Genomic DNA, 14,086 nt, shown 5'->3' with positions numbered 1-14,086 from the left:
TTATTTTTATTTTATTTTTATTTTTAGTAGAGACGGGGTTTCACCATGTTATCCAGGCTGGTCTCAAACTCCTGACCTCAGGTGATCCACCTGTCTCGGCCTCCCAAAGTGCTGAGATTACAGGCATGAGCCACCGTGCCTGGCCGTTTATTTGTTTTTTGAGACAGGGTCTCATTCCATTGCCCAGGCTGGAGTGCAGTAGCATAGTCACAGCTCACTGCAGCCTTGACCTCCTGGGCTCAAGTGATTCTTCCACCTCAGCCTTCCAAGTAGTTGGGACCACAGGCGTGTGCCATCCTGCCCAGCTATGTTAAAAAAATTTTTTTTGTAAAGATGGGATTTCCCCATGTTGCTCAGGCTGGTCTCGAACTCCTGGGCTCAAGCAGTGCACCCACATGAGCCCCACAAAGTGTTGGGATTACAGGCGTGAGCCACCCCACCCACCTCCAAACATTTTTAAGAGATGGGGTCTCAGCTGGGCACGGTGGGTCACGCCTGTAATCCCAGCACTTTCTGAGGCCGAGGTGGGCAGATCACTTTCAGGTAAGGAGTTTGAGACCAGCCTGGCCAACATGGTGAAACCCTGTCTCTACTAAAAATCCAAAAAATTAGCTGGTCGTGGTGGCACGTGCCTGTAATCCCAGCTACTCGGGAGGCTGAGGCCGGAGAATCGCTTGAACCCAGGAGGTGGAGGTTGTAGTGAGCTGAGATCACGCCACTGCACTCCAGCCTGGGTGACAGGGCGAGACTCCATCTCAAAAAAAAAAGAGATGGGGTCTCACTATGTTGTCCTGGCTGGCCTCCAACTCCTGGCCTCAAACAATCCTCTTCTCTCAGCCTCCTGAGTAACTGGGATTACAGACTTGAGCTACCACACCCATTTTAGATTTTTAAAAATGGATTTTATGTACAACATGTGTATTTGAAACATTGTCCCATTGAGGAAAAATCTTTTCCTTTTCCATGTGTAACTGTTTAAATGTGTAGTTTTTAATGACATTAATTCAAACAACATCCCTTCTTCCCTTTAGGTCTCCATTTCTGGAATTATCCCAGTTTGCAGGTTACCAGTTATATGACAATGAGGAGGTGCCTGGAGGTGGCATTATTACAGGCATTGGAAGAGTATCAGGGTGAGTATTCTACCTGTGCTTCATAATGTGGGTTAAGAAAAAGACTTTGATGAGGCACAGGCATCCAGCACTCACTTTGCATATTAGCATGCGATTTATATGCTATTTATATTATGTAGGACTGGCTGGGCATGGTGGCTTACGCCTGTAATCCCAGCAGTTTGGGAGGCCGAGGTGGGTGGATTACCTGAGGTCAGGAGTTTGAGATCAGGCTGGCCAACATGGTGAAACCCTGTCTGTACTAAAAATAAAAAAATAAGCAGCATAGTGGCACACGCCTGTAGTCCCAGCTACTCGGGAGGCTGAGGCAGGAGAATCGCTTGAACCTGGGAGGTGGAGGTTGCAGTGAGTTGAGATCAAGCCACTGCACTCCAGCCTGGTGACAGAGCAAGACTCCGTCTCAAAAAAAAAATAAAAAAGATTTCTTTCCATGGAGACAAGATCATGGAAGGAGACCAGTCTTTATCTTTTCACTAGAGATGCTCTAGTATTAGATATTATGGCTGAAAAAAATTCAGTCATTTAATAGGTATAAAGTAGCACTTAATTATAGTTTCTTTCTTTTTTCCTTTTTTGTTTTTTTTTAGAGATGGTGTCTTGCTCTGTTGCCTTGGCTAATCTTGAACTTCTGGGCTCAAATGATGTTGAATGTAGGCTAGCACGTCATTATAATTTTTTTTTTTTTTTGAGTTGGGGTCTTACTCTGTTGCCCAGGCTGGAGTGCAGTGGCATGATCATAGCTTACTGTAGCCTCAAACTCCTGGCATCAAGTGATCTTCCTGCCTCGGCCTCCCAAAGTGCTGGGATTACAAGCATGAGCCACTGCCCTGGCCTTCATTATAGTTCAAATTGAACTTTTTTACATAAAAATTGTTGTTGAATGGTTTATATCATCACTACTCTTTCTCTGACAAATGACAGATGAACTGGGTTTGCTCCAATTAAGCAAAAAAGAGAATATATTGGTTCTCTTATCTGGTAGAGTCTGGGCATGGCTGGATCTGGGAGCTCAAATGGTCTTAGGTATTATTAGGTCCCAGGCTGTTTTCTGCTCCTGACCCTGACTTGCTGTATGTTGGCTTTGTTTCTAGGCAGCCTCCCTAAATCCAGAGGCAGCGATGGTCATAGGCAGTTCCTGGTTTATATTCTATAAGTTTAGCAGCTGCAGTGGAAGGCAAGATCTGCTTAGGCTTAGACCCTGTCCCTTTGCCGAACCTCAGTGGGAACTCTGGGTAGAAAGACCTGGTCCCTGTGCCCCCCTTTAAGGTGGGCTCTGGGGTCAGTCCTACTTGACCCACCTGGATTGAAGATAAGAGGCAGTTTCTGAAAGAAAGTTTAGTTTTGTTGCCAAAATAATAGATGCTGGGTAGGCAAAACAGTAGATATGCAATCTAGTATTTTTGTGGGCCAATTTGATTTCTCATTCTGTAACAGGTCTTTGACCTTTAATAGACAAGCAGATATGGCTATGTCCCTTGTCCATGGTCACATATCTAGCAAGTTGGCGGAGCCAGAATTTCAGTCTCACTTTGTCTGACTTCACAGCCTGGCCTCTTTCCAGTACCAGAGCTTCTTAAACTTTCTACCGTAGCACCCCCAGTGGTAGGAAGTGTGAGCACACACTCTGGAGTGTGAGGTTACGGCCCAGCAACCTATGAGAAGCCTACATTTCCTTTGAGGTCTAGTTCGTTTAATGTTAAATCATTAAAAGTTTGCATTCTACTCTATAAAATTGTTCATTGCAGTGCAGAAAAAGGTTTTATATGACCTAGGGAATAAAATTGACGCTCAAAGAAGAGTCCTCTCTGTCTTGTGGTGAGCCCTGCTGGCCACATATCCTAGTATGAGAAGCCCAACACTACCCTGTGCTGGGTGTTCAGTTGCCGTTCTCTATTTTCAGCGGGGATTTAATGACTCACTCTTTAGAGTTGTAGGCAGCATAAAGTGAGGTAACACAAACATCATAAACATAAAGAAAATTGAATTTTGTAAAGAGCACACTGTTGTCATCTCAGATTTCAAGGGTACCTCTGACCTTGAGGTTTCATGCCAGTGCTGTGCAGCTTCCCCAGCCAGCCATTGTTGTCGGCCGCCCTGCTCTTTGTGACTCATACCCAGTAGACTGGTTATGGTGAGAAAGGGCACTGTTGATGACTCAGTACACCTTTCATGTGTTTTTAGTATATTAGTTTAAAGTTTGCATTCATTCTGACTTCACGCAAGATAAACGTTATATTTTAGACTACTTTTAGTTTTGTAGAAAACCATGGGGCTGTAATGTTGAAGAACAAAAATACAAAAAATAAATCTTAGTACTATAGGTCAGTTTTCATTTTTACAAAATACCCTCCTAAAAGGAGACTTTGAAGGCTTATTATGAGGAAATTCTTTTCCCTTGAGACTTGGATTTTTTTTTTTTCATTGTTATCATCTTGTTAGGACCCTTTCATTCAAAGAATCATTATGACACATGGCTTAGGTTGTTAGTTTTTCATTACTAATCTAGGACCGATGACTTCAAAAACCAAGTATGAGTTTATAAACTTGTTAAAAGTAATCATTTTGTATTATATAAATGAATATGTGAACTGTGATTAAAGCTTGCATTTATGCCCTAAGACTGTTGCCTGCTAATGGATGTTAATAGTAATGTGTACTAGAAGTTGAAGGTCGTATTGGGGTGTCTTGTAATGAGTGTAATTAGTTTTGAATAAATCTCTTAAATTCTCTCTCCAATGAAATTTCTGCCTTTTAGAGTAGAATGCATGATTATTGCCAATGATGCCACTGTCAAAGGAGGTACCTACTACCCTGTGACTGTGAAAAAACAATTACGGGCACAAGAAATTGCCATGCAAAACAGGCTCCCCTGCATCTACTTAGGCAAGTCACAAGAGTGGTGAAATACACTATTATTAGCTGGTAAAATGCAAGATACTTGGGAAGGCTGTATGTATTACATTTGGGATGGGTATTTTAAAAATGTGTTGCCGGGCGTGGTGGCTCAAGCCTGTAATCCCAGCACTTTGGGAGGCCGAGATGGGCGGATCACGAGGGAGGTCAGGAGATCGAGACCATCCTGGCTAACACGGTGAAACCCCGTCTCTACTAAAAAATACAAAAAACTAGCCGGGCGAGATGGCGGGTGCCTGTAGTCCCAGCTACTCAGGAGGCTGAGTAAACCCGGGAGGCGGAGCTTGCAGTGAGCTGAGATCCGGCCACTGCACTCCAGCCTGGGCGACAGAGTGAGACTCCGTCTCAAAAAAAAAAGTGTTGATTTCTCCCATAATTATAAAGGAAACACAAGTTCTTTGCTGAAAACTCTGGGGGAAAGTAACCAGGAACTGCTCATAGTGCTAGTGCATAATAGACATTTTGATGCATGCCAGTTTTTTTCTCTACACGTTGTGTGGTTTTTAAAAATTTTTGTTCTCTAGATTCTGTTTTTCTTTTAACCTTATGGATTCAAACTATGAAAAAAAAAGTAGTCAATATTTATAGATCTTTTGAGTGCCAGGTGCTGTGTTAAATGTTCAAGTATTATATAATTTGAGTAGATGTAATTTAAAGTAAATTTAATTTCCAATGAAAGTAAACCTATATTTGAAATTAGAATACATTTAAATCAAAGAACCTGAAAGCAAAGCAGTTTAAAAGGGGCCTTTCCTGGATATTGGGTTAGTCTGGTAAAATTCCAACATATGTTGGTCATTTATGCAGGTATTTGAACGGGTACTGGTGTAGAGATATTTTTTGTTTTTATTTGTTCTGTGAAATTGAATTTACCTGGTTAACCCACAATACAAACTGCCCTGCACATAGAGAAAATAGCAAATGAGGCCCAGCTGCTTGCAGTTGCTGTGCCGGTCATTATAGGGGATACAGTGAGGAGGATTTTGTTGTCTCTGTCTTCAGCAAGCTCATAATGAATTGGACACAGCATATAATATGCAACCAACAGAAGACTTAATGGTTGCAGATTCTGAACAAAGTGCTTTCTATACATTTTTCAAGTCGCCCTAATATACGATATGGCTCCTTTTGTTATCTTCATTTCATGGGTAAGGAAACCGAGGCATAGGACGGCTAGGAAACACACCTGTAATCACACAGCTATGAAGTAATGAGCTCGGCTTTGAACGCAGCTGACATATGTATCCACCACTCCAATCTGCAATAAAAACAGTACCAGAAGGCAGTATGTATAAATTGTTATATGAATTCTGTAGATGGTTTTTGTATTGGTTTAGAAGAATGAAAGAGACTTTTCCACCTTAACTCTTCAAGAATTTATGATGTTTCTGGGGCTTTAGCTGATCCTCAAAGGAGAGAATGTTCTAAATATTTCAAGGAGAATTTTGCACAGAGGCAGGAAAGCCTAATGAGTTTGGGGCAATGAATCCTTTTGGCTGCATTGGGGGTTTGGAGAACGAGGCTCTATAATAGTTTAGAAAGGGCAAGTTTTTTGTGAATGTGACTAAGAACCGATGCTGTCAGTGATACAAGTTTCCCTCTTGTTCATAGAGATACTTATTTTTCTCATTTTCCTTGTCTTCAGCTGATTCAGGAGGGGCATACTTACCTCGACAAGCCGATGTGTTTGCAGATCGAGACCACTTTGGCCGTTTGTTCTATAATCAGGCAATTATGTCTTCTAAAAATATTGCACAGGTAATTTTTCATGAATGAAGTGTACAGTGGTGCTTTTTACTCCAAATGTCTTTACTAATTAGGTACTCTGTGGTGGCTTGAAAGGAAAACAGAATTTAAAACAAAATCTAATCTTTTTCCACAGAGAGTATCTTACGGTTGTCTCCAACTAGAGCCTTTTATTAACTATAGGAATAGTCCTATGTTGTAATACGATTATTAAAACAGGTTTTAGGCCAGGCGCGGTGACTTACTCCTGTAATCCCAGCACTTTGGGAGGCCGAGGTGGGCGGATCACGTGGTCAGGAGATCGAGACTATCCTGGCTAACACGGTGAAACCCCATCTCTACTAAAAACACAAAAAATTAGCTGGGTGTGGTGGCACGTGCCTGTAGTCCCAGCTACTTGGGAGACTGAGGCAGGAGAATTGCTTGAACCTGGGAGGCGGAGGTTGCAGTGAGCTGAAATTGTGCCACTGCACTCCAGCCTGATGACGAAACGAGAGTCCATCTCAAACAAACAAACAAACAAAAAACAGGTTTTTAAAAGGAAAACAGGGTTTAAAAAGAAAGGGCTCCAGTAATTCCTTTTCTAGGGCTGTGCCCTAGGGAAACTCTAATATATGCATGAAGAGATACTTAGAAGAGTTCATGCCCGGGCACTGTGGCTTGTGCCTGAAATCCCAGCACTTTGGGAGGCTGAAGTGAGAGGATCACTTGAGCCCAGGAGTGAGAGACCAGCCTGGGCAACATAGGGAGACCCCGTCTCTACAAAAAAATAAAAAATTAGCCGAGTGAGGTGTGGCACATACCTGTGGTTCCAGCTTTCAGGACGCTGAGGTAGGAGGATCACTTGAGCCTGGGAGTTTGGGGCTACAGTGAGCTGTGGTTGCACCACTGTACTCCAGCCTGGGCAACAGAATGAGACCCTGTCTCAAAAAAAAAAAAAAAAAAAAAAAAAATTCATTGAAGCGTTGTCTGTTAGAGCAAAAGTTAGAGAATAGCCTAACTGTCCATTAATGGGAGATTAATAATACAGTTTTATCTGTTAAAAGGAATGAACTAAAATTGCATCTGTCAACATAAGTCTCAAAAAGTAGATTGAGTAAAAAAATACTAGAATCAACGTACAGCTAACTACTATGTATGTAAAGGTTAAATACGTCAAATCCTACTGTATATCATTTGTGTACAAATATGCACGTGGGAGTGATACACTCAGCTTTAGAACAGTGGTTGCCTCTGAGGTGGGAAGGAGGAGACAGGGATGAGGTAGGAGATAGGCACTTCAGCTATATCTCAAACACTGTATTCCTTTTTTTTTTTTTTTCGAGACAGAGTCTCGCTCTGTCACCCAGGCTAGAGTACAGTGGCGTGATCTCGGCTCACTGCAAGCTCTGCCTCCCGGGTTCACGCCATTCTCCTGCCTCAGCCTCCTGAATAGCTGGGACTACAGGCACCCACCACCATGCCCAGCTAATTTTTTGTATTTTTAGTAGAGACGGGTTTTCACCGTGTTAGCCAGTATGATCTCAATCTCCTGACCTCGTGATCCTCCTGCCTCGGCTTCCCAAAGTGCTGGGATAACAGGCATGAGCCACTGCGCCCAGCCAAATACGTTATTCCTTAAAAAAAAGATCTGAAGTAAATTTTGCGTAATGTCAAGATTTATTAAGACTAGGTATTAGGCTAATGGATGTTTGTTATTCTGTAATCTTTTTTGCATCGTTGGAATATTTATAATACAGATACTGCTACTGTATTTTCATTTCCTTATAGCATTTCTTAAGTTTGTCATATTTTTATTAATATTCTGATTAATTAATCTACACTTGCAATTATTGTATATCTTTTTGATTTTTCTATCAACATAGTTGGTTGTAATTGTTTATGGTATATTTTACTGTTACACAATGACCTTGCCTACCTTTATGCTTTATTTATCTAAATAGAAACTTTGGCTTTGCTTACTTTTGCACAGATGGCCATTGCATTATCTATATGAAATTCTTATTATGATCTCCATTTAATCTGGTATTATAATTTTATCTTTTAGAGAAACAGGATCTTGCTATGTTGGCCAGGCTGGTCTCAAACTCTTGGCCTCAAGCAATCCTTCTGCCTCAGCCTCCCAATGTGCTGGGATTACAAGCCTGAGCCAACATGCTGGGCCTGGTGTTATAATTTTTATAGCTTACCTTTTATTAGTTTCCTAGGGCTGTTGTAGCAAATGATCACAAATAGGGTGGCTTAAAACAACAGAAATTTATGTATTTATTTAGAGATGAATGTCTTGATATGTTGCTCAGGCTGGTCTTGAGCTCCTGACCTCAGACGATCCTCCCACCTTAGCCTTGCGAGTAGCTGGGCTTATAGGTGTGAGCCACCATGCTTGGCTAACATAAATTTATTCTGTGAAGTTCTGGAAGCCATAACTCTGCAGTCAAGGTAGCAGCGGGGCTGTGCTTCCAGGGGACATTCTGTTCCTTTCCTAGCCTCTTCCAGCTCCTGGTGGCTCCAGGTATTCCCCTGGCTTATGCCTACCTCCCTCCCATATCTGCCTCCATCTGCACATGACCTTCTCTGGGTATCTGGGTCTTTTCCTCCTCTGTCTTATAAGAACACTTGTCATTGGATTTAGGGACCACCCAGGTAATCCACAAGATTCTTAATTATATCTGCAAAGATACCTTTTTCAAATAAGATCACCTTTACAGATTCTGGGGATTAGGATATGGCTATATCTTTTTGTCATTTGTCGGGGGAGGCTACTATTTAAGCACTATAGCCCCCTATCATCTAACATGTTCTTTGCTGTGTCTTTCTGCTGCCAGCTGAAGTCTCTATTCCTGTGGAACTTTGAAGTTTGAAGTGCTTTAAAATCAGATCTTTTAAAAATCAAAAGTGTACATACTTCTTGGAATAAGCAATACCTGCTTATGATAAAAAACTCAAAATATCTGAAGGGCATTTGACTGAATATCTGTCTTCCTTTTACTTATTTTATTTTTGTTTTTTAAAAATATTAGGGCTGGGCATAGTGGCTCATGCCTATAATCCCAGTACTTTGGGAGGCCAAGGCAGGAGGATTGCCTGAGCCCAGATGAGACCAACCTGGGCACACACCTGTGGTCCTAGCTGTTTGGGAGGCTGAGGTGGAAGGATTACTTGAGCCCAGGAGGTTGAGGCTTCAGTGAGCCATGATTGCACCACTGCACTCCAGCCTGAGTGACAGAATGAGACACTGTCTCCAGAAAATATATATATATATTTATAATATATAATATATCAAAGAAGGAAGATGGAGTAAGTACTAGTGTTTTCAGTACGAAGAAAAGTGCTCACACAGAGCCTGACATCTTCAGTGCAGATTTCAGGTTTAGGGCTCATATATTCAGGAAAGGGTCAGAAAAGATACTATGGAGACTCAATATATGATAACAGAAATTTCTTTTTTAAATTCCAAGAGGTTCATATTATATATCTAATTCATATTATATAGTTCATATTATTTATAATGTCTATAATATACACAAACACACACAGACACACACACACACACACATATCAGTATTTCTTTGAGCTACTTCTCTTAGCCTTTATTTTTTCATGTTTCCCTTAAATAGGAATAGGAGGTTTAGGGTTAAGGTTTGCCTTCCCATATATATATATATTTTTTCTTTTTTTTTTTGAGACGGAGCCTGTCTCCCAGGCTGGAGTTCAGTGGCACGATCTCGGTTCACTGCAAGCTCCACTTCTTGGGTTCACGCCATTCTCCTGCCTCAGCTTTCTGAGTAGCTGGGACTACAGGCGCCTGCCACCACGCCTGGCTAATTTTTTTGTATTTTTAGTAGAGATGGGGTTTCACTGTGTTAGCCAGGATGGTCTCAATCTCCTGGCCTCGTGATCTGCCCGCCTTGGCCTCCCAAAGTGCTGGGATTACAGGTGTGAGCCACTGTGCCTGGCCTGCCTTCCCATATTTTTATGAACTGTATTTTTAAGTTTCCATAGTATCTTTATCTTTCTCTTACTCTAATTAATTTTCTTGGGCAAGGCACGGTGGTTCACACCTCTAATCCTACCACTTCAGGAGGCTGAGGTGGGGGATTGCTCGAGGCCAGGAGTTTAAGATCTAACGTGGCCAGCATAGTGAGACCCCATCTCTCTCTCTGTTTTTCTTGAGATGAAGTCGTGCTCTGTCCCCCAGGCTGGAGTGCTGGAGTGCAGTGGTGTGCAATATTGGCTCACTGCAACCTGTGCCTCCCAGGCTCACAGGATTCTCCTGCCTCAGTCTCCCGAGTAGCTGGGACTATAGGCACATGCCATCATGCTCAGCTAGTTTTTGTATTTTTAGTAGAGATGGGGTTTTACTATGTTGCCCAGGCTGGTCTCGAACTCCTGAGGTCAAGTGATCTGCCCTCATCGGCCTCCCAAAGTGCTGGGATTATAGGCATGAGCCACTGTGCCCAGCCCAGTCCCCATCTTTTAAAAATGAAAAAACAATTTTTTTTATCTGCTTATTTTTCTTCTCACACCCCAAAATCTTGTTGATACCTTTTTTTTAAAGGAAACAAAAAGCACCAAAATGATGCCAAAAGATAAAGACCTTTTCTAGCTTCTGCTGTTTTTGAAGCTTTTCTCCCACCCTGGGTGGCTACTTTTTTTTTTTTCCCCGCCCCTTTGAGATGGAGTCTCACTCTGTCATCCAGGATGGAGTGTAGTGGCACAATCTCAGCCCACTACAACCTCCACCTCCTGGGTTCAAGCAATTCCCCTGCCTCAGCCTCCCCAGTAGTGGGGACTACAGGCCTGTACCACCAGGCCCAACTAACTTTTTTGTATTTTTAGTAAAGAAGAGGTTTCACTGTGTTGGCCAGGCTGGCCTTGAACTCCTGACCTAAGGTGATCCACCCGCATGGACCTCCCAGAGTGCTAGGATTATAGGTGTGAGCTAACACACCCAGCCAACGTTCTTAAGGATTGGCATAGTGTCTTCATTTCTGACTGCTCACTCCTTCAAACCTCTGTGCCCTATGAGAGTTTCACCAGCCGAGACCAGATGCCACTCTGCACAGCCTCTTGGTATCATCATTTTTTTCCTTTTTCCTGAAATTCTCCTTATGCTTCATGCCACTGGTGTGCCCTTATTTATTTATTTAATGATTTAGCCAGATCTCATTACCTGTCATCTCCCTGATCTTTCTCTAGTCTTGACCGCCCTCTACATCTCTACTGAACCTCAGGGGTTCTGCTTTCTCAGTCAATATCCTGCTGGTACCTTAGTGTGAAATAACAAGAAATATACACATTGATCTCTGTCCCCAGTTCCAGGAACACAGCTCCTAAAATCCTCATAAGTTTCTAGGCAGTAGGGTTACTAGGAGGCTCTTTTGTTCCAATATTTGGTGTCTGCCCCAGTTCCTCAGACAGAATTCCTAATACCTTGTAGATAGGGGTACTAGAAGAATCTTTTGTTCTGTGATTGACCCTCATTCTTGTCACAGAGCTTCAAAATCCCTTGGAATTTCCTGGGTGATAGGAACATCTTTTATTCTAATGAGGCGACTCTTAGTGGGCTCCTGGATGGTGCTGGTCACTAGAAAGACCAAGCCATGACCATAAACTTGGAGCTTTCAGTCCCAGCCCTGTCCTCTGGGGAGGGAGAGGGACTGGGGATTGAGTTAATAATGGACTATGCCTCTGTGATGAAGCCTCCATAAAAATCCCTAAACTATGGTGTTCAGAGAGCATCTGAGCTGGCAAACTCATCCAAGTGCCAGGAAGATGGTGCATTCCCACTCTGTGGGGACAGAAGCTTCAGCACTCAGGACTTTTGCAGACTCACCCTATGTATCTCCTCATCTGGCCATTCGTCTGTATCCTATATGGTGTCCTTCTTAACCAGTAAACATAAGTAAAGTGTTTCCCTGAGTTCTGTGGGCCACTCTCGTAAATTAATCAAACCCAAGGATGGGTAATGGCAGCCCCGATGTACAGTCAATCAGAAATACAGGTGACAACCTGCTCCTTGTGGATTGGCATCTGAAGTGAGGACCATCTTGTAGGACTGAGCCCTCAGTCTGTGGGATCTGAGGTGTCTCTAGGTAGACAGTGTAAGAACTGAATTGGATTGGAAGACAGCTGGTGTCTGCTAGAGAACTGCTTGGTGTGTGGAGAAATACCCCCACATATCTGGTGTTAGAGGTATTGAGTGACTGTGTCAGACAGTAGGAAAATCACTTTTTCCTCTGTCTTTTCAGACTTAGGTTCAAGCTAGACACTGAACACATTAACTTCCGCTGCTCATTTGTTCCTTCACCTGAGTTCCCATCTGCTGCTAGCACTCCCTTGCTCTCTCCCTAGGACTTGATGTCATCCTTGGCTCTTTTCTCTGCATTTTCCCTTACTTAGTCCTTTTAGGTCAAAAATATACATCTTTGTCATTTTTGTATCCCCGGCAGTTGCTCTGATGCTGGGCACAAAGTCAACACATCCTAAGCCTTTGCCGAATACACTGATGAGTCCTGTTGGTTTCACCTTTGGGTAGGTCCTCTCCACTCTGTTCCTACTGTCACCCCCAGAGGTAGCTCAGGCCTTTGTTATCACTACACTGTGGCTTTAACCTCGCCTGCCCGGTGTCCCTGCCTGCCTAGTCTATCCTTTCCCATACAGTGGACACTGCTGCAAGGTTATTCTTTTATGTGGCCCCCCGTTACTATTTGCTACAAAACAAAGCTCCTACTTCTTAGCCCAATACTTAAGCCCCCGTGTGATCAGATTTCAACCTAACTTTCTAGCATTATTGCTCCTGGACCCTAAACTGCAGTCAACCTGATGCAGTCACTGGTCTCCATATATACCCTGGCCTTTTTTGACCATCTGCTCAGGCCTGTGCTGGTCCTCTTTCCCCTCATCCTCCTGGGTCTGAGTCTCCAACTCATCTTCCAAGACACATCTCCCATGCCACCCTTTTAAGGCAATCCCGGAATCCTTTACTGGAATTAATCTTTTCTTTCTCCTAGCTCCCATAGTTCTTGTACGGTACCTTACTAATGGCATCTATTCCTTTGATCTAGATATATCTGGACTAATTTCCTCTACTAGTCTGTTAGCTACTTGAGATTAGAGACAATTTAGATGAATTTTTATATCCTCACACATTTCCCTGAGATGCTATTTACTTAATATTTATTAAAAGATGAATCTCCTTATAACTATTAAAGTCATAACATGATAGATATTGAGTGGTTCTATTTCCTGATTTTAATATTTGTTTTGTTGTTTATTTAAGACTTTGGTTTAGACAGACTAATAAAACAATTCCTTATATTTATTATATAAGTTAATCACTTTTAAGTTCAATTATGTTATGTATTCATTTCGATAGTAAGCACCAGCTTCCTTACTCAAATTTAGTTGTTGTTTTTCTCTCCAAGGTTGGTTTTTATTTAATGTTATTTGCCTTGCCCATTGTAAATTCATTTACCTACTTATTTCAAAGAGTGTGTCTATTGGCAGTCATATCTCTATAGTTTTCTATATCTTTGCTGCTATAAGAATGTGGATAGATTCCTATAGACCTTCCAAGTTTCAACATTTTCTTTTGCTGTCAAGCAGAAAAGATAGTTAAGCTAGGTACTTACCTTTATGTTCTCTTCTGTTTCATCTTTCTTTCATGGCAGGTTTTAAGATGCCTTAATTGTTTCTGGAGTTTAAAGAGTTGATGTGTTGGTGTCTGGTGGTCTTTCTTCGAGTCTCATGTTATGAGAATGTCTTCTCTGGGCCTTCTCCATATCTGAGGCCTGATGACATGATGATCTTTGCAATGTGCTTCTTTTATTTAAGGTGCAGTTTAAATGTGTCCCCCAAAAGTTTTTGTGTTGGAAACGTGGTTGCCATTGTGGTCATGTTAAATGGTGGCACCTTTGGGAGGCGATTAGGTCATGAGAGCTCTGCCCTCATGGATGGATTAATGCTGTCATTGTGGGAGTTTGGCCTTTTACTCTCTGTCTCACACACTCTTGCCTTCGCTTGCCCTCCCAACTTCTGCTCTTCCACCATGGGATGACTGTCAGATGGCAGTGCCATGCTCTTGGATTTCCCAGCTTCCAGAACTGTGAAAAGTAAATTTCTTTTTTTTTTTTTTTTGAGACGGAGTCTCGCTCTGTCGCCCAGGCTGGAGTGCAGTGGCCAGATCTCAACTCACTGCAAGCTCTGCCTCCTGGGTTCACGCCATTCTCCTGCCTCAGCCTCCCGAGTAGCTGGGACTACAGGCGCCTGCCACCACGCCTGGCTAATTTTTT

The 14,086-nt window shown here is 42.5% G+C and overlaps 1 protein-coding gene across 1 annotated transcript in view; it reads left to right on the top strand.

The window, feature by feature from the left end:
- Positions 1-14,086, top strand: part of MCCC2 (methylcrotonoyl-CoA carboxylase 2 (beta)) — a 71,339-nt gene that overhangs the window by 12,131 nt on the left and 45,122 nt on the right. Inside the window, exons 4-6 of the mRNA XM_011959297.1 lie at positions 1,032-1,133; positions 3,889-4,016; positions 5,692-5,804. Coding sequence (XP_011814687.1) covers positions 1,032-1,133; positions 3,889-4,016; positions 5,692-5,804 — 343 coding nt within the window. The remainder of the gene's footprint in view (positions 1-1,031; positions 1,134-3,888; positions 4,017-5,691; positions 5,805-14,086) is intronic.

This window comes from Colobus angolensis, unplaced genomic scaffold (genome assembly GCF_000951035.1).
Source record: "Colobus angolensis palliatus isolate OR3802 unplaced genomic scaffold, Cang.pa_1.0 Scaffold49, whole genome shotgun sequence".
NCBI lineage: Eukaryota > Metazoa > Chordata > Mammalia > Primates > Cercopithecidae > Colobus > Colobus angolensis.
The sequence above is the reverse complement of the archived record's forward strand: the minus strand, read 5'-3'. Positions and strand labels throughout refer to the sequence as shown.